We start from the raw sequence: 20,526 nt of genomic DNA, 5'->3' as shown, positions 1-20,526 counted from the left end.
TATGATAAACTATAGTTAAGTATGTCAAATATGTTAATGCTCACATGAACACATTCAGAAGTGTAATTGTTCTATCATTGTGTTTACGGAGGAATAGATCACTGTTGCCTCGAATATCAAATGTGGGTTTCAACTGCACCAAAACAAAGACACCAACAATGTGCACAAAAAACAGATTAAGGTCTGGCCACTATTCTAACGCACATTTTCCGATATCAGCACAAATGAGGACATCGCAACAGTCTGAGTTGAGCATGCTTATTAACTGTTTCATATTAAAAATCAGAACATAAAACGCAGTCTCTTTAAACCACTGACAGTGGAGGACTACGGGACTAAATTCTGCTACATGAGCAGTTAGCATCCTCTGGTGGGAGTAAAAGCAAATCGCAGAGGGCACCAGACCACAAGCCTTGGCCAAAAGTTTGATGCATTTTCTGAAATAGATCATCTGTAATGCATAAGGACGACTCATGATATTGAATTTGACCCTGAAATAACTGTGAGAGAGTCGACCTGCACAGTGCATGATGCGAATTAGAAAATTGTAGAGTACTTTTTACCAGCAGGCCAAAGAAAAGACTGTAAACTGTCATTTAAAGTCTTAAGAGTTGACTTGCTGAACTAAGAAAGTGGGCATTATTGGCGAGTAAACTTATGAAAATTGAATCTGTATTTATTGATGAATTGGCAGCTCTAATCACACACTATTTCATTATTATGGCAAAAAGACAATGACAATGAATGGTTACGTTAACAGACTTTATTACATGAATTCTTAATTTACAAAGGTTTGTTACTCTTTCAAACTTCTCCTCACAACTTTGGGGGTCCCAAAATAATCCATCCTTCCTGCTTGGCAACTTTACTGAAGAATCCCAGTGTCCCCAGCAACAGACAGGCCGATGTTCCGGTGATAGGACTGTGAGCTAGACACAAATGGACATCGATTAGAAAATAACACCGGGATACATTTCTCACGTTCAGATGTGAATAAAGCATCAGATAAAAAAAAAAACTTCACAAAATGACAAGCCAAGACCCCATTAGGAAACACAATACATTATAATAAAAAATAAATCATTCTGGTATTGATCCTCAGAATCCCACAGCTTCATTGAAAAAATCCCCTCCAAGAGGAATCCAATCCGTTTCTATACAATGGTTTAATTCCGCCTGAAGACGGTGCAAGTGGTTTCTAGAGTCACGCCTTCAATACACACTATGTAGTACGAGATATGTAGGAAAATATAACTAAAGAAAATATAATTAACTGTTGGTGTATCAAAACACGCAACACTCAAACTCGTACTCATGGGATATGATGAGACTCGGTGAACCAGTGCTGAAACGATACATGCTATTCTGCTTTACAAATCAAATGAAGACAACTATAATCACCCAATAATAAAGTACTCTACTTTTCTGTATATAATGATCAACAAAGAAAGTATAACATGGCCTTAGTATTTTATATATCTCTACAAAAATATTACTTGACCTAATTCTACACTATCAAAAATGAGATGTCTCTCCAAGATAAAAGCAAGGGGATACTGAACATAAAATAAATTCACAGCATGAAATCTATATTTCGAAATCTGACCATAAGCATTCTTCAATCAATACCACTCAATGACTAGCCAAACTATTATTTATTTATTTTCTGTTAAACCTCAAAGAGCTTATCTGAGTTAAAACTAACTTTAAACTCACTTCTAGCTCCAAGAAAAATGCCAGAGGCACAGCCCCCAATGAAGTAATTGACTGGCTCATCTGGGGCGTCTCTGGCCTGAGCAGCAAGACATGTAGTCAGGCCAAAAATGGCTCCCATGGCAGCTGAGGGAGAAAAATAATATGGTCAAAAAGAAGCCAGTCAATCTACAACATAAGATTTACAACAGTTTCTCCTATTAGTTACCCATTGTGACAGTATTGCTCCCGACCCTCTGGACAGCCTCCAGGGCAGTCTCAGGCTGGTAAGCCACCAAGTGGTAGGCTGAGCCCACCAGACCTAAAACACACACACATATACAAGACACTTTCAAATGATAGATAAATGTCACAAGACTACATTCATTTCAGAATCAGAATGAGCTTCATTGCCAAGGTCAGTGTGGATCCCACCAACTAGGAAAGTGCTTAAGAATAACGTGCAATAATGAACAAAAACATAGTAATACTACTAATGATAATAATAATAGGGAAAATGGTCGTGTGGACATATGGATTGTCCGTCAAGCTGTGGAATTCAAACAGCTTTATTGCTGGTAAATAAAAACGAAAATAAACGGCCTTTAGTGCATACACCATGTGCACAAAATAAATAACTCCTAGTGACGTTCAACTAGTTATTTAGCAGCAATGCTAGCATAAAATCACTTGAAGTAAACCAATAAATAACTATAAGGTTTTCACAATGAAAACATAGCTGGCCTCTGCAGCAGGCGCTGTTTACCTCAATGTCATTTTTCCTCTGCGAGTATTTCAAAGACTTAATTTCAAGTTCAATAACAGCACTTTGGACCTTGTCAGGGATGCTTGGTCAACAAAAGTAAATCTAATCACAACCACTTTCTTGTATTACCTTAATCTCATCCAGGGTGTTACATTCAAACACCAGAAACTAGACGTATTTATTATGGTGCTGCTAGCATGGACGTTGCTATCTGGTGAGCATTAACTGTAAGGTACCATTTCGGGAGGGCGGCGGAACAGGACATGCCGCGTTTCCGAACACGAGCGCAGATATTTACCTAGAGCAGTGGCCAGTTTGGTGGTGAACCATGTTTTCTGCACACAGTCCGTGCCGTCGGGTACGTCCCAGTAGCCCATTTCTGCTTTAGCAAGGACAAACTGACAGGAAGCCGCGCCAGGCTTGTTCTCTTGACACCCTGACAGTTTAGGAAATAGTGCCACGCAGCGGGAAGGCGTGGGATTACATATGTTGCCATAACGTACTTGAACATTATTGGCCATTTTTGATGTCATTTTGAATGCACATAACTATATATATACTATATAACATAACTTCTACATAACACCGTATGCATGATTTTTTTTATTTCAGCCCATTCAGTCATCTTTAATATCTAAGGAAAAAAAAGAGGGCACAACATTGTTTTCTGTTTTTTAATGCATATGAAATGTTCTTTCACCCATGCGCTTAAATATAAACGTAAGAAGAAATCACACATTAACCTTGAAATAAGTAGACAAACAATACAGTTATCAAAGTAAATACCAAATGAATAACAGAACGAATCTTGGAAAAAAAGTGAACAAATATGTTGTATGTAAATGTAAATGCTGGATTACACTTCACTGCAGTCATTTAGGTAATTACACATTAATTACAAAATGTAGCAGAGCAGCAACCATTGAGAGGGGACCATTAACTTATTCAACACAGGTACATATTGGACATTTCATACACATTAAACATGTTCACTACAAAATGCAGCCTCCATGTGTTGAAATTATTTTTTCTTCCAGAACTGGCTGTACTTGTCGGCTTTAAAGTCATCTTCATACTGGACTATCGTCTCTTTGACCGTCTTCTTCACCTCTCTCCTCTTCTGTCTGCTGCGACGCTCTTCTTCAGACAAAGTGGTCAGATCTACTGGCATCTGGAAATACAGAATCACACACGCATTCTAATAACGTCCAACCTTTTTCAGTGATACTTTCATTTTTATATTAGATTTATTATTAAAAACACCATTGATGCCTCAAACGTTATAGTTACAAGTCGAACTAAGCACCACAACAAATGAATAAGAGAATTCATTAAAGAGCCAATTGTACAGTATATACACCCTATTTTCCATGACAACACCACAGAGTATCATTTTGTGAAACTATTCCATCTATTGCATCCCATGATGTTACACAACACATCCCTGAATTGTTGAACACTCACCATGAGGATCCGTCTGGGTTCTTTGTATCTGATGTTGATTGTTGAACCGTCGGTCTGGACCAACATCACAGGGTACATTCTTTCATACTTCTGTCGACTGCAGCGAACCACAGACGTTCTCTTGGAGTTGAACTGTGGGGTGTGTGTGTGGATCAGAGAAATCTGACGTAGCCTGCAAAATGGTGCAGGAACTCCCCTGCAAGACAGAAACCGTGGGTTTTACTGAAAAATCAGGAAAAATGCGATGGTTGAACGCATGGTTTGAAGTTAGTATTATATATTATGGCAAAGTGCCAAAAAGGCCAGTTGAGATTACAATCGTTGATCGGAAGGAAAGATGGCACCGAGTTGTGTAGCATAAAAATGAAAACCTATCTCAAGCCAAACATTGCACACCAACTATTAAATATCAGAAATTATTCTAAATCAAAAGAACCAGACTTCAGACGGGAAAATTGTTAATTGGTTATGTTAAGAGCTCTAAATGTCAATTTGTCAACTTTAAACTGAATGATATAGCCCAACAAACCTTGTGAACTAATAGAACCCAAAGACTGCGATCACTGGATGTTTGTTTTTAATCCAATGTCAATGCAGAAAACACGCGGGACTGTTATTACCAAAATCTGTAAATGTAGGATTCCGATCACTTTGTAAGGACAATCACTGAAAAGGTGAAGTACAAGTATAACAATATATATCACTGAAACTTAACTCTTACCATGATGCCGCACACAGCCTCACAAGAGACATCTCGAAATGACAGCACTCGAACTAACCGGAAGGTCAGTACAACAGACGTGTGTCCGTAAATGTTGTCCGACAGAAACAGCGTATAGCTGACGTCGTTCCTGTTCCCACAGATCATGTGACCTGCGCCGCTCTGAAGAAGTCGGTTGTAGCTTCTTTGCTCAGGTGAGTTTTCCTCCTAAATGTCAGTTTCACCCGTATCTATACAAAGGCAAATGAGCGCATAAAGAAGCAGCGCGAATTGTTGATCTAAACGTTTGAAATTAAATGTTAAGATTGTTGGTGTTGAGCAACGTTTGCCTTACAAAACATAACGTGACGCTTGTGACCCATTCATAAAATCAGATTTTTATTACATCGTTCATGTGACCATGTCAATAAATTCCACTATATACATTTATTATATACATATATAATTTTTCCATAAAAGTCTGAATTGGGATTATCGTTTTAATATGTGTGTGATCATTTAATACCCTCTATTTAGTCACTGAGCACTGGAGCTAGTAAAAGTTTTGCCTGCTAGTAATAATGTCTTATGTTTGTTCTGTGCTTCAGGTTGGTGGCAGGGATCTCAGTAGAGATGGAGGCTGTGGTGAGGAGATTGCTGCTGCTGCTGATGTTGGCCAACATCTCAGGTAACTGTTGCGCTTTCATTCACCATTTAAACAAGGCTACAATCGCAATGTAGTCATCCACGGCCATGTTTAGGGAACTTGTGTTTTTTATTATTGCGAGATCTATTAATAAAATTCCGTCATTGGTTTTAGAGTCTGCAATACGAATTTTTGCACCTTCAGAAGTCACATTGGAGAAGCTCACCGAAGCAAATGTCACTCTCACCTCCAGGTATTTTCCAATTCATTTTTTGGTAGTCATTAATCACACATTGCTCCTTCTCTCTGCCAGTGACTGGTTCTTCAGGAACTAAAACAAATGTTGAAATATGTGCTTAATAGGTAGTTGTCATGTTCATTAAGAACTGTTTATCTTTCCTTTAATTCTGAAAGTGGTGCCATTAGGAAATGGGAATCATCTTTTATTTTGAGCCTCAGACCACATGTAGAAGGAAAAGAAAAATCCCATCAGTCTATAAGGGTTGTGTTTGTGGGTGGGGGTTGAGTTGCTGCTGGCTGACCCATTAAAAGTAGTTGGATAGAAACCCTGATGATACTTGTCAAAAAGTTCAGTAAAGTACTAAACCACACGTATTCAAATACTAAAATTCAATCCTGACCTCCTGGTACATTTGGTTTTAGATTGTTTTTCTCTCTTGCCTTGTTACACACCACTGTCTCTGCATGGTGTTTTTAGAGGAAGCATTAACCCTTTCAACACATGTTCCATCTAGCGAAGCTGTCAACCAGTCGGTTTTAATTCATTGGAATGTGACGTACAGCTCCAAGTCAAACTCCTCCATCGTCCTACTGCCTGACCAGGTGAGACACTAGGAACCAGTTGTCCCTGCTGAGCAACAGCTTTGCAGCCTTTTTGTCATTTAATTTCATATCAAAACCAGATTCACATTCAAAGCTGTTTAATATGGTACAAACAATGTGATGTTTACTAACTATTTGTAGATGAGTAGCTCACATGAGGTCATTTTGCTTGATACTGAATTTAACGTGATGGTTGACCCCAGGTGCTGCTGCCAGCAGAGGAGACGTCAGTTACCTTCAATGTCTCAGGAAGTGAGGTGGGTCAGGTGACCACTTACCTGCTTAGCAACAACACAGACTTCAACAGGTTTGTCTACTCGCTGGTTGCGTTGCAGACACTCAAAGCCACTGAGTGTATTTATGTTCGCCCCCCCCCCCTTCTTCAGCTTGTCCATCAGAATCCGCTTCATAGTCGTCCACAGCAATATCCTGTCTGTGATTGGCAATGTGATTGGATGGATATATTTCCTGGCGTGGTCCGTGTCCTTTTATCCCCAAGCATTGGAAAACTGGAGGAGGAAAAGGTAGGCATTCTTGCTTGAGCCCCTTATATTACATGTTACATCATATTTAAGTGCAAAACAACAAAGAGCACCTGATTCAAGTATGTGTTGTTGATGCATGTCCACCAAGTTCTGAAGGCAAGTCAACTCCCATGTAGACACTGTAAATAAAGAAAAACACCTATAGCAGCACAAGTGTCATTTCTGTCTGTCAGCTCTGTCAAACAAGCCTTTGGAACCAAAGCAATGCTGGATGCATGTATTCGTTGTTGAATTTTCCTACTGTGGTACTAACAAAGGCCATTGAAGGTTTATCAACTTTTTCCCTCAATGTTTATTCCATATTAGAAACTCTCCTTTTCAGTGTTGTGGGTCTAAATTTTGACTTCCTGGCCCTGAACCTCACCGGTTTCATCGCGTACAGTGTCTTCAACATCGGCCTCTTCTGGGTCAAGTTCATACAGGTTAGTGGTTGAACTTATTGGTTAAGAACTTCATATTTAAGTTCATAGATGTTGAAGTGGATTGCATACTTGGGAGGGTGTCTGTGTCAAAGGTGGGTTTAACCAGTGTATTATGACTAAAGCTTGTGTGCCTCCTCCTGCAGGAGGAATATCTGAAGGAGAACCCCAATGGAATCAACCCTGTCAGCGCCAATGATGTCTTCTTCAGTTTGCATGCAGTCCTGCTCTGTTTGATCTACATCATCCAGGCGTTCATCTATGAGGTGACTTCATCTCCATGTTGGCTCAGTTGTTCTAAGATTCATCACTTCTGCTGACACACCACTGTGCTGTCACATGGGAAACCTGATATGAAAATGTCTTTTGAGAGCGATAAAAATTTAGTGACACTTAACATTTCTATGAAACATTGAAAGCCAGTACTTAAAACAGCAGCCTTTTATATTTAAAGATGCCATAAACTGTCAGAGGAAGGCAAAACGTCCCAGCTACTACTTTTTAAAGGCTACCTTTTAAGATTACATTAAAAAAAACTTCACACTTGTTGCTTATCAGTCACACAGTTTCTTGCTCCTGTTGCATACCAGAGAGGAGGTCAGAGGGTCTCCTGGACTGCCATGTTCCTGTTGCTGGTTGGCTGGACCTTCGCTCTGGTCAGCCTGATCTTGGCTGTGACACACAAGATCACCTGGTTAGACTACCTCTACTATTTCTCCTACATCAAGCTGGCGGTTACCCTGGTCAAATATGTGCCACAGGTAGAACCAAGCAAACAAACTTGCTTAATCATGTTAAAGAAAACCATGTGGAGTGTTTTGTGTGCAGGCATACATGAACTACCGCAGGAAGAGCACTGAAGGCTGGAGCATCGGGAATGTGCTGCTGGACTTCACTGGTGGTGTCCTCAGTATCCTCCAGATGATATTACAATCCTACAACAATGGTAATAAACGTTTGTGTATTCTCTTACTTGTCATCACTTGATCTCCCCTGATCTGTCTGTGTCTCCAGATGAGTGGATGCTGATTTTCGGGGACCCTACCAAGTTCGGTTTGGGCCTCTTTTCTGTGGTGTTCGACATCCTCTTCATGACTCAACACTACTGCTTGTACAGACACCCAAAGGACTACCAAGCTGTCCCCACCCACGAATGACTTCGACAACTCTTTGCCTTCCTCAATCTGTTTCCTCAACCCATCTGCTCTGGGATCACTTTGCCTTCTACCACTTGAATTTGTGTTGGTTAAATGATATAAATATTTGAATTCTATACAGATTTTTATCATTAAAAAATGTTTCTATCCAAGTATACATTTTGTCTCTTTTGGGCCTAGTTACAATTCTCTTTATAGATTACGCAATCTTCAAACAGTAATAAAATCAAGTAGTACAGGCAAAAAAAAGTACCTGGAAAGGTCATCACGTTAAGACCAGGCCTACTGTGAGTAACTTTTTTTAAATGTTTAACCTCCAATACTTAACTGTCGATTATTTTTAATTACACACATATTAAATATATTGGAGAGGAGTACAAATACCATCAAAATCTATCAGAGACATCTTTATTATAAACTAGTCAGCTTTGACATTCACTTTTAGTGAGTGAGTGTAACATCCACACACACCGTTAATGAATAAAAAAAAAAATGAATTGGTACACATTTGTAATATGTGTATCAGTACAATGGGAGGGGGGGCTGGGAGGCGGAGGAGGAGGAGAGAGCGAGAGAGAGATGACTATCGACAGACTATCCTCGTGGGGACCTTTTGCCGGTCCCCACCTCAGTCTGAGGATGAAGACTTCAAAATAACTGGTTTGTTTAACACATCAGTTTTTAAGATCCACTTTCTTCCCTAAACAGAAGGAGAACACAACAGAGTCAAATTTCAGTGGACAGAGACAAAAAGAGGGCATCTTCTTATTGTTGATTCTTAAGAAATTAAATGATCAGGAAACACTGGAAGATAAATCATTACACACTTTAATACAAGTATTAACAGATCGATCAGGACACACCGAAAGATATAAACCAAACACTTAAATCCAAGAATTTGCAACATCATCATCAGATGAGACGACCAGTCTGATTTCTACACCAGACGAAAAAGTTCTGATTCCATCAGCTTTTCTGACTCAGGTTTCTGTAGATCTGGATGGTCATCAGTTGGATCTCAGGATCGCCAGGATTGATGTCGATGGCTCTGAGAAAGAGCTCCAGCGCCTCAGCCAGCTTCCCTTGACTGAAATTCTCCCTCCCTTTGGCCACCAGAGAGTCATAGCTGTCAGTTGAGTGAGATGACGAATTCACCCCATTTAGTTTCAAGCCGTTTGTCTTCACTCCTGGATCCACAGTGTACTGATCCATCCTCTCTGAGGAGCCCAGCTCAGGCTCACTGCTGGACTCCTCCATCTCACCATTTGTATCCTCATTTGTGCTGACAGTGTGGCCCTCCTCCTCTTCATAGTCGTCATCATCATCATCGTCGTCGTCGTCATGATCATCACCGTCATCTGACCCCTCCTCCTCAGAGTTGAGGGTTTCACCACTTGGCTCCTCAGATTCATCATTTGTCAAACCGATGATGTCATCTTCTTCTGGCTCAGTGGAATGTGTTCCAGCAGTATTTTCATCATCCATGTTTGCATTGTCAATGTCTTCAATAATGGAGTGAATTAGGGAGCGACGCGAAGCCACAGACGTATTTCCACCAAAACTCTTTCTGGAGCGCAGCGGGGTGGAGCTGGACAGGGCCGACTTTGGGGTGGAAGCTCCAAGGAGTGAGTTATCAAAGCAACTCCGTGTGAAATCTGCCTGACCAACGTCCTCCTCCTTCTCGCCCTCTCCTGCATCCTCATCCTCCTCCTCACTGTCATATATAATTGCCGCCTTCTTCTTCTTGGTGGTGATGATGGAATCGTTCATCGACCCCACTATACTGGCAGCCTGTTGCTCATGGAGGCTTTGCTGGATGTCTACATGACGCTGATGCTCTGAAAGAGATTTATCAACATCAAAACTCTCCTCCAGAAGCAGTTGTGACAGCAGCCTCTTCTCCTCTTCCTCCACTTCTCTGTCCTCACTCTCTTTTTGATCCAAATCATTGTGCTCTGAGAACATGTCGCTTTCCTCCAGCTCTAGGTTGAAATTGCCTCCGAATGACTCCGGCCCACCACTAACCTCGGAAGACGCATCTGCATAGATACTTTCATTCTTCTGCAGTTGAGATAATCTTTTATTTTGAAGGGGCGCTGCTGGAGATACTGGATTGGAGTCGAAAGTTGACGTTTGGAGGTCAACACCATTATCTGCTGTACTGTATATGGAGTTGTCATCTTCATGAGTCATGACCACAGACTCTTCAACTAAGTCCACTGGGGAAACGTCTACCGCCATCAGACTTTCTTCGTGCTTCACTGTCTGCGGGGGCTCTACATTCGGCTCCACCTGGTGGTCCTGGATTGACGGTTTCTCTTCCATAACGCAGTCATCAACCGTTAGATCAACCACTCCATGACTGACAATGACCTGGTCACTGTCTTGACTGGAAACAGACTGGTCCAAGTTTACTACGATGGGGTCGTGGGTGTGTCTGTCTGATGGTGGGAGGGCTGGGCTCCCGTTTGGTTTCTTTCTCTTTTCATCAGCTCTCTCGCTCTTGTTGCTCTCAGATTGTCTCAGCCAGGTGGGCTCACTGCTGGACGCCAGGGCTTCAGCCAGTTGCTTCTGTAGTTCAGACTCTGCCTTCATCAGCTCTTGTGCTTTCTGAACCCGTCCCTCGATGTAGTTCTGGGCTTCATTATCCTCTGGCGTTTCTTCATTCTTGTTGTCCAGGGAAAACATCAGGTCATGGTCAGAGATCCCAAACATCTCCATAGCATGGAGGTGGGCGATGTGCTCATCCAGCTGAGGATCTGTGCGGCGATGTCTGGAGTGCATGGCCTGGAGCTGCAACTGTGTGGATGAGGACTTTGTGTCCTCCAGCGTGAAGAGCTCCTTAAGTTCCTGTTTGCTGAAGTACCTGAATGGGTTTTTTTTATCTCCTGTGTTTTGCCGGATCAAAGAGTCTTTGAATATTTGCCGCCTGTAGATCTTCTCCTCCACAGTTCCACAGGTGATCAGCCTGTAAATTACCACGTTCTCCTTCTGGCCGATGCGGTACGCTCTGTCCACAGCTTGGGCATCAGTGGCTGGATTCCAACTGGGATCGTAGATGACAACTCTGTTTGCTGCTGTCAGGGTGATTCCCACTCCGCCCACCTGTGTTGTCAGGAGAAAGACAGAGTAACTTTCATCCGTCTGGAAGAGGGAGATGCGACGCTCTCGCTCCGCAATTTGCAGGATTGTCCCATCCAGCCTCAGGACTTTGAAGCCTCTTCTACCAAGAATCCTTTCTAATATATCAAGCACCTTCCTGTAATGGGCGAACACAAGAGTGCGATGGCCCTCTTCTCGCAGTCTCTCCAAGAGGGCAAATAGAAAAGTAAGTTTCCCAGATTCGGAGATGAGTGTGTCATCTGGAATGTTGGCAATGCTGTGACTGTCTGACTCATCTCCCTGATGGTTTTCTGCTCCATGGTCCTCGAGGCCCAGGCTGGCTATAGCCCGAGCAGAGAGAAGTCTAGGGTGGTCACACAGCTTCTTTAGGATGGTCAACTCAGCTAACGGTGATCTAGTCGTGAGAAGGAGCTCCTTGATATGATCCAATGAAAGGAACTGTCTGTAGATGTCTTCCTGGACCGAACTCAGATAGGTCCACACAATCAGATCGTTCTTCCGTTTCAGTGTGGGCATTTCTGCCCCAGAGTTGTTCAGCTGCTCAGATGCTCTTTGGTTATCGTTCCCATTTTCCTCTGTCACTTGGTGTCTGGCATTCATTTTAGTTTTTTGTACCTCAGCCTTGGTCCGTCGCAGGAAGTAGGGCTTTATAATTGCCATGAGGTTCTCAGACATCCTGGAACCCAAAACCTTCTCACCAGGCGTAGCATCCCTTTCTCTGGCTCGTGTGATAGGATTCTCATACTCTGTCTTGAAAGTCTTGGCTGTACCTAGCAGAGTCCCCTGACAAGCAAAGTCAAAAAGTGCCCACATCTCTCGGAGATTGTTTTGGACGGGGGTTCCGGTCAGGAGAACTCTGTTCTTGGAGGGAATGGCAGAGGCACTCTTTGCTGTTTTGGTGGTTGTGTTCTTGATCTTGTGCGCCTCATCCAGAATCATGTAGTCCCAAGTGAACTCCCGACCGTGGTAAGATGCCAGCTGCTGCCAGTTGGAGATGAGCATTGTGTAGGTGGTAATGATGACACCGCCTCTCCTCTGTACTTTCTCCAGATTCCTGGTCCTCTCAGCTTTGCTGGAGCCATGAAACTCTTTCACCCTCATGCCTGGAGTCCACTTTGCAAACTCCTTTGTCCAGTTAGTGATGAGGGACGTTGGCATGACTAGTACAGTGTGGTTGATGTGCTCAGCATCATACATCCCAGAGAGAAATGCGATAACTTGGATGGTTTTACCCAAACCCATGTCGTCAGCCAAAATCCCCCCTTTCCTGCTGTCCTTATAGAGGCTGTACAAGAAGGCCAACCCGTTTCTCTGATAGTCATAAAGTTTGTCATGCAGGTCTTTATACACCATCAATCCGCAGTCGTTCACGTTGACAAACTCTTCCGCCTCATCCTCAGAGTTATTTGCCAAGAGTTCCTCAATCTTCTTGATCCTGTTTTCGAGTTTTTCACTCTTGTGGATGTCATATGCAAGTTTAAAGAGCTCCAGTCCTCGAGACAGGTCGCCTTGTCGGGCCGCCTCCTTCCCTTCCTGGATGAACCTGAAGGGGACAATGTAAAAACAGAGAAGAGAATGAGAAAGTCGCTTCTCATAGGGATGCTACACTGCTTTCAAATGACAATTTACAAAGTACGATAGAATGACCTCAAGATATATAATACATGAATGAAAACCAAAGTTGTACTGTAAAAACACTGCGAATGAAGAAAGATAGTAGAGGTAGAAATATCTTACATTTCAGATACTTTATTATTGCTATTTTGATTATTGCTGCTCAGTAGTGCCCCCGGTGTGCATATGTGCTCTAGTTTACAAAGCATGATGGAAAATGTGGACGGATCAATAAACTGCCCTTTTACCATGGAAACAATTATGTCCCATAATCCAACTTAAAATGCATTTGCAGAAATGCCTTTTCATTTTCAGACTGAAGTTGCTTAGAAAAGGAATAATCAATGGCCCAGCATGCATTTTCATTTTCTTCTTCATGACATCTCACTCTGCATTATTAAAATTAAAAAGACATTTGAGATTTAATTTCCAAAACCTTTTGCAGTGAATAGTAAGCAAAGTTCAATCTGAGTTGTCATATGCAAAAATTAAAATGCTTTATGAAAAATGCCTTTTCATTTCATATCAATCAACCTAAAAGCATTTTCATTTTCTTCCTTTGGTTTCACAAAAATAACAATTATTTTTCTTGTCATTCCTGTCGGAGCAAAAGATCCATAATTCAAATTCAATTGGCAACCCTGAGTGGTGCAGGACAGTTAAAAAGTGCAGGATCCTCAGACACCAATTTTCAACTGGTCAGAAACTGTTTGGGCAAAAACATTCTAATATCTAACACATCCCCGGTGTCTTTAAACATTAATCGCATAAGCAAAATCAATCCCTCAGACTACGGTCATTTCCAAATTAGACAACAGCGTCCTGTGCAGTGAAGGGGAGAACACATTATGTAAAATAAAAACAGGAAGAAGAAGGAGGAAGGTTTACAAAAACAGACGACAAGGCGAGAAAAAACTGCACGCATTTTCTGAATACTTGTCTTCAACCCATCTACAAGTACAGAATGTATTTTCAGTTTCAGTTTCTTCTTCAACTGAAATTTTGTGTTGGGAACATCATCTTAGATGGTATCTGTAAGATGGATAAAAGACTGCATTGTATAAGCTGCAAGTGATAAGGTCATTACAAGAAGGTGGAGAAACATAATGCAAATAAACAAATCAATTCAACGACAGTGCCAAGGGACTCATCGTAAAAGCTGAGGTCTCGGTGGGCTGGTTATGGTAAGCCATTGACACTCGATTTCATTTTCCAAGTCAGGAACATGAAATATCTAATAAACACTTTGGTAATCACTTTACTGATCACAATGGAAAAACAAATCTACTGTATGAGTTTGTTCTGAATGCTGAGGTGCATGATTTGTTTTCATACACATCCACTCCCACATGAGCGGCAGCTTCTTCAACTAACACGATGACTTATAAAGTCAGTCACAGCATTCATTTGTCAGAATTTGTTGATAAGAATTTAAAAAAATAGCAGTAACAGTACTACCTCGGACTGGGCCTGAGAAACTATATTAAAAACAAGTTAACCGTATAAAACTAATACTATTGAAGGGATGATCTTTCAACTGACAGTAAATTACTCAAGGGATCAGAGGTAACATCTTTCTCACACTGTCATCGCATGCAAAATGAGTCTGGACTGACAAGTGGTCAAGATTACGTCAAGATTAATGAAAGTTACAGCTGCAACTGACACCTATTTTTGATTCGTGGAATAGTCACAGACCTGTACGGTTGTACTGTCTCACTTTGTAGTGTTGCAAATAAGAATGCAGAAGGATAGAACATATTTGTTAATTGATTCTTCCATCATGTTAACTGTTTAACAGTAGAGACGTGTTGGAGCCACAATCATAATTTAGCAGTGGTGTCATGCTTGGTCGGTTTGGATGTAATTCTCTGGTTTGACCAGGTGTGGCGCACTGAGCAGCCGGACTACTAAATTATTTGATAAGCGCCAGGTGCGGCTCGTCGTTTGGAACGTGGACGAGCATACGGTTTTTACCGTGTTCTCGGCATGGGAAAATGAACAATAAAAAAAGGGCAAAAACCGGCAAAAGGAAAATAGATACGGCTCGTCCTTGCTAAAATAACGCACGTAAGAAGAGAGTTTCCGCTACATATGCATCGTCGCTCAAGTGATGACAGGAGTTTTGGACCGTGATCACAGGAGTTTTGGACCGTGATCACCGGTGTTGGGACCGTCATCGCAGGAGCTAATGGTATCGCCGTCAGCGTGATCCAAGCAGCGGAGTTGGGCGTTCCTCCTCTAAGGAACGTGACGGTGGTAACGGACAATCCCACCAGGCAGATCAGAACGTAACGGGACCGGAGGTACGTGTAGTGCTACCAACTATGGCCATTAACGTGTGCACACTTAAAAAAATCCATTTCATTGGTAAAACATTTTAGGGGTGTGTGTCAAAGAAAACTGAACGTTCGTAATTGTTTTAATCCTGGACTGTGGCAAAGGTGTATCTCACTGATATTGAAAATGTATCCGAGGCAAGTGTCACTCAGACCTGTTGGGGTCACTGTTCGCCGTGACAATGAAGCTGAAATTCGAGTCGTCTTTAAACGTCCCGTTAAATGAACAGAAAAGGCACTGGACGATAAATTAGAAACCATACAAAGATTGAGAAGACGCAATTAACTAAAGCATCTAAACTAAAAGAGACTTGAAATTCTTAAACAATTGAAACTCTTATACAAACATTTTCAAGACAAGACAAGAGCTTTAGTTTAAATAAGGTGACATAAAAACTTGAACATAGCCACCATTGTGATTTATTGTGCCATTGTCAAACTGATGCAAAATAAACAATATTTTGTTGTTTAAATGTATGTATGGGTCCATCATTTGACATCATTCATTGAAATTGAAAAATGTGGCTTCTTGCGGCAAATATTATTATACAATTACTGCGATTAATTAATCAAATTCTCTAAATGAGATTATTTTATTAATCGAATCCCACCCCTAATAAATATACAACTTTGATTTTAGAAGGAACAAGTTGTGGCAACTGTCGCCTGCTGCAGAAACAGAAAAACATGAAATATGGTTCAAAGCAAAACTGCTGAATGTAAATGATTTTAATGATTGTGTGAAAACGTGGTTGTCAAAATCTGATGTCATATCGACTGCAGTAAACTCCTACGATGATGGTGATGGAAATGAGGTGAGACCGAGTGACAGCAATTCGAACGTTGAAACATGTCAGATAAGCCACACAAGCTCCTCCAGCTTAGGAGGAGAAACATGCTCTGGAGGAACAAGCAGAGCAGCTGAGGAGAAGAAAGAGGAGACTGGAGAATGCAGTACTATGAGCTTCCTGTGACCAAGGCCTCTCAACTGCGCCCTCTGATGGAAGGGAATCTTATTTTAAAAAGGGAGCAAATTCAAAAAGAATCATTTCCAACTCTCAAAGAAAAAACAGTGGAAAGGAAATCCTCACAGCATTCAACCCACAAGCTAAACATTACCATTTCTGTGGAGCCACAACCCCCACCTGTATGGCAACAAATACAATCATATGAAACCCAAAACAGGAACGGACTTCGACAATTGTCAACTGGACCTTTTATGAAATCTCGTGCGGAACAAACAAACCCAAATGGCATTGAGTTGTACCAAAGGATGGATGACACATCAGCACTCTGCAACTTACTACAAGCACAAAATGAAACATCAGCACTGCTTATCCAGAAACAAAATGCTTATTTGCTACCACCAAGAGAAATCCCATATTGGATGGAGATCCTTTACAGTACAGAACTTTGATTAGAGCCTTTGAATACTGTGTGGAGAGCAGTGCGAGCAGTGAAGGAGGCTGTTTGTATTATGTGGAGAAATAAACACAAGGACAGCTGTCAGCTCATGGCTCCAGACAGAGGTCACACTTTGGCAAGACATGTGAAAAACATTTTGGAAATGAACACAAGATCACTGCATACATGCAAAAGGAAAAGGTTCACAATTGGCCTGCAGTGAAACTGGAGGACGTCAACTCTCTACAAGCCTATGCACTTTTTTTTATGTGAATGTTGTAATGCAATGGAGATCGTGCAACACACAAGAGAACTGGACGTGCCAGCCAACATGAGAGCAGTGATTCTGAAACTTCCATACAAATTAACAGAAAGGTCGAGAGTATCTGCATGTGATATACTGGATACATTCAAGTGTAGAGCACAGTTCAGTGACATAACATTCATTGAACATCAAGTCAAGATAGTTTCCGACCCAATCTTTGGAGACATTCAAAATACTCAACTCATGACAATATAACAGGTCAGTCAGACAAATCCACAAAGCAGGCCAAAAGGGACAGCTTTGCTACCACGATAACAACTGTTGAACCCCCTGCACAAGAGTACAAAGGATTGATACAAGTCCAGCAGCAAACTAAAGAACCTGCAGAGAACACCAGTATTTGTGTGTGTTGTTCACACTGTCATTCACAGGTGCATTGTTCTCAATTGGAAAAGAAAAGAATGATAAAGGAGTGTTTTCGCTGCCTCCGCATGGGGCATAAAATAAAAAGCAAGGACTGTAATAGGTACTTGACTTGTAAGGTGTGTGGCCAAACCCATCCTACCATTCTCCATATTTATCTAATGGAATGCAACCAAGGAACATGGTCTCAACAGTCCAATTAACCATCAGCGAGCAGGGCAGTGCTCTCTCAACAATCAAGTGGTCAACACAGGGGCCAGAGGCAGTGATGGGACCCTTTCTATTTTAAGCCCAGTAAAGGACACACGATCATAAAAACATGCGCTTTTCCAGATCCGGGCAGCACTGCCGTGTTCTGTTCAGAAAACCTGGTGAGGAAGCTTCATATAAATGGAACTCAAATTAGTTTAAGAACCATGGGATCAAGAGCACCAGTTTCCAGCAGACTTACTGGAGGTTTCCAGTCTCACTGGAAAAAGGTTCTATCACTAATGTTGGCGTTGATTATTTCGGACCAAGAGAGGCATTTCACATCTATGCCATGTAGAGCAGTTCATCTGGAGGTCGTCTATTAATTCGACACATGTATTAATGTTGTGCTAAGATTCGTTTGTAGAAGAGGACAGGTCTCTGTTCCACTCTGACAATGAAACTAACTTCATTGGAGCTGACAGAGAGCTAAAGGAAGCTCCTGCTGCTTTAAACCACAGCAAAATACAAGATGCCTTTCAACAAGACGGAACAAAGTGGAGCTTTAACCCGCCAACTGCTTCTCACCATGGAGGTGTATGGGAACGCATCACAGGAACGCTAAGGCGGATAATGACTTCAGTATTTCATCAACAAACCCTGAATGATGAAGGATTCCATATGGTCCTGTGTGAAGTTGAAGCCATTCTCAACGATCGGTCCATAACCAAGTTATTAGAAGACCCCAATAATCTGGAAGCTCACACACCCAATCATTTGCTCACAATGAAAGAAAAACCTGTTTTGCCACCAGGACTGTTTGACAAGGCTGACTTGTATGTCAAAAGAAGATGTACAGTCTACATGTCTGAGCTTTTCCGGAAGTGCTGGGTGAGAGAATATTTGCCACTGCCACAAGAGTGTCAACGTTTGAATTAGAAAAGGAGGAATCTAGTACCTGGAGACATCGTGCTGCTCGGTGATTCCACAGCTCCACACAGTTTTCTTTTTCCACACAAAGTTTTGCAGACTTATCCTGACAAAAAAGGACTAGTACATTCTGTTCAAGTGCGAACCAAAACGAATGTCAGCCAGTCACAAAACTGTCTTTTGCAAGAAGCAAACTGAAAGTTATATCCTTAGAAAAGAGAGAATTTGTTTTTCTTCGTCTTTTTGATGTGTTGGCTCCACTATGTAATTTTGTAGTGAACTGTTTATGTCCCCCTGTCATCAACAATTAGCGGCCGGTGTGTTGGGGCCACAATCATAATTTAGCGGTGGTGTCATGTTTGGTTGTGTTGGATGTAATTCTCTTGTTTGCTAACCAGCCGGGCTATTGAATGTGGACAAGCATACGATTTTCACCGTGTTCTCGGCATGGAGAAATGGACAAAAACAGATTTCAAAAGAAACTAGGTAAGAGCTTGAGGTAGTGAAAACCCATCAGAAGACGCTACAAGAAGTATATAATGTTATGGAAGGACATTGTTTTGTTTTGAAACTACTCTGGGGTGACACATAAATGAAGGGTTACAAGACAAGAGGCAGTGTTTTTGGATTACCTCTGGTACGTTTCCATGTTGTCCTCTGTTTCCATGGATAAAGACCTGAAGAGAAGAATTGGGTTTAGAGTTGGAATAGAATGGATTATTTTGGTTCCTGAACACAAAACTGTCACAAAGTCTCAGTGACACAAGGAAGTGTTTTTTTTGTGTGAAATGTTTGGAACTATTACACGAATTAAAGCAGTATGACATGGACAATATAGCACAGATAATCACTAACAACTCGCATAACTCACTAACAAATCATACCATGTCACGGAAAACAACACGGAAACATTGGATTTCCGATAGAACTATGTGAATGTTATTTAATATTGTTCATATGACAACAACAAAAAAAAAAAATTATGCGTTTCAAGATTGGCGTCTCACGGAAGAGCTATCTAACAACAATGAGCAAGTTCAGTTTTAGAGATGTCAGACTAATGAATTCATTCGTGACGCAGAGAAGTGTACAATACAAAAACTCGGGGCAATTTTAGAAATGAACAAAAACGTCCCTGACAACAGTCGACCGAAGCGAACAGTGGACCAGGGCACAGACAAGTTACACAATCGATAACGCCGAAGACAAATTCAGCTGTTGGCTCCACTTACTTTTCCAGTCTTTCAGAAATAGCTTCCACGACGCCGTCTGGATGAGAACCCTCCATTTTACGGATTGTGGTGTGAAAAGCAAAATTCAAATGAGCTGTAGACAACAGCCTAGCGGAAGTGCTGGTTGTTGTTGCTTGGGCTACAAGAAGTCCCCCGCCAAAACTGTCGACCAATCACCAGTAAGAACAAAAAATACGTCATCAACAAGCGTCAAATGGGGGACACTGTTTTGCCATAAAATATTTCTGCCAGACGTAAACTAAAGCGAGCCCGCTGAGAACTGCGCTTTGCATAATCACCCCGGAGTAGATATTTATCTCTCGAGATTCCATAAAAATTGTCGCGGTAAAAAGGAAACTCAGCCACGATCTCAGTCTACCTGACAGAACTACTCTCTCACCAGAGAACGCGTGAACTGTTGTACATTTGCCTCACTACTACCTTCTTCCAATACAATGGATCATTTTACAGACAAAAACATGGTTGTGCAGTGGACTCCCCAGTGTCACCCATAGTTGTGAACCTGTAAATAGAAGACGTTGAGAACACTGCTTGTGGAACCAACACACACTGACCAATACCTCCAGTTTGACTCACACAAACAAAAACACGGAGTGATCAGAACATTGAGACATGGAGCCCAAAACATCCCCAGCTCACCAAGTGGGAGAGAGAAGGAGCAGAATCGCATAAAGAATGCCCTTCAAAAATGTGGCTACCCCAACTGAACCTTTACCAAAACATCAAAAGGGAACACAAAGGACGAGGAAAACGA

The 20,526-nt window shown here is 41.6% G+C and overlaps 4 protein-coding genes and 1 long non-coding RNA gene across 5 annotated transcripts; 1 reads left to right on the top strand and 4 right to left on the bottom strand.

The window, feature by feature from the left end:
- Positions 1 to 748: 748 nt before the first annotated feature.
- On the bottom strand, positions 749 to 2,893 carry ndufa11 (NADH:ubiquinone oxidoreductase subunit A11). The gene is made up of 4 exons (XM_053848205.1): positions 2,757 to 2,893; positions 1,922 to 2,014; positions 1,717 to 1,839; positions 749 to 929 (listed from the first exon to the last, which is right to left on the bottom strand). The coding sequence occupies exons 1-4, from the start codon at positions 2,833 to 2,835 to the stop codon at positions 817 to 819; spliced, it is 408 nt and encodes a 135-aa protein (XP_053704180.1). The 5' UTR covers positions 2,836 to 2,893; the 3' UTR covers positions 749 to 816.
- A 227-nt stretch (positions 2,894 to 3,120) lies between these two features.
- mrpl55 (mitochondrial ribosomal protein L55) lies at positions 3,121 to 4,753 on the bottom strand. The gene is made up of 3 exons (XM_053878577.1): positions 4,644 to 4,753; positions 3,923 to 4,118; positions 3,121 to 3,629 (listed from the first exon to the last, which is right to left on the bottom strand). The coding sequence occupies exons 1-3, from the start codon at positions 4,673 to 4,675 to the stop codon at positions 3,480 to 3,482; spliced, it is 378 nt and encodes a 125-aa protein (XP_053734552.1). The 5' UTR covers positions 4,676 to 4,753; the 3' UTR covers positions 3,121 to 3,479.
- Positions 4,754 to 4,781: 28 nt separating this feature from the next.
- ctns (cystinosin, lysosomal cystine transporter) lies at positions 4,782 to 8,387 on the top strand. Its single transcript, XM_053878566.1, has 11 exons — positions 4,782 to 4,837; positions 5,231 to 5,310; positions 5,443 to 5,521; positions 6,024 to 6,111; positions 6,315 to 6,418; positions 6,498 to 6,635; positions 6,979 to 7,078; positions 7,222 to 7,341; positions 7,666 to 7,836; positions 7,904 to 8,021; positions 8,090 to 8,387. The coding sequence occupies exons 2-11, from the start codon at positions 5,256 to 5,258 to the stop codon at positions 8,230 to 8,232; spliced, it is 1,116 nt and encodes a 371-aa protein (XP_053734541.1). The 5' UTR covers positions 4,782 to 4,837; positions 5,231 to 5,255; the 3' UTR covers positions 8,233 to 8,387.
- LOC128766962 (uncharacterized) lies at positions 6,710 to 8,350 on the bottom strand. The gene is made up of 3 exons (XR_008416047.1): positions 8,049 to 8,350; positions 7,663 to 7,747; positions 6,710 to 6,775 (listed from the first exon to the last, which is right to left on the bottom strand). It is a non-coding gene; the product is annotated as an uncharacterized LOC128766962 (long non-coding RNA).
- Positions 8,388 to 9,033: 646 nt separating the features above from the next.
- Positions 9,034 to 19,892, bottom strand: ercc6l (excision repair cross-complementation group 6-like). The gene is made up of 3 exons (XM_053881709.1): positions 19,752 to 19,892; positions 19,152 to 19,196; positions 9,034 to 12,898 (listed from the first exon to the last, which is right to left on the bottom strand). The coding sequence occupies exons 1-3, from the start codon at positions 19,805 to 19,807 to the stop codon at positions 9,199 to 9,201; spliced, it is 3,801 nt and encodes a 1,266-aa protein (XP_053737684.1). The 5' UTR covers positions 19,808 to 19,892; the 3' UTR covers positions 9,034 to 9,198.
- Positions 19,893 to 20,526: the final 634 nt, after the last annotated feature.

Source organism: Synchiropus splendidus, chromosome 1, assembly GCF_027744825.2.
Source record: "Synchiropus splendidus isolate RoL2022-P1 chromosome 1, RoL_Sspl_1.0, whole genome shotgun sequence".
NCBI classification, from domain to species: Eukaryota; Metazoa; Chordata; class Actinopteri; order Syngnathiformes; family Callionymidae; genus Synchiropus; species Synchiropus splendidus.
This window is presented reverse-complemented; position numbering and strand designations above follow the sequence as displayed.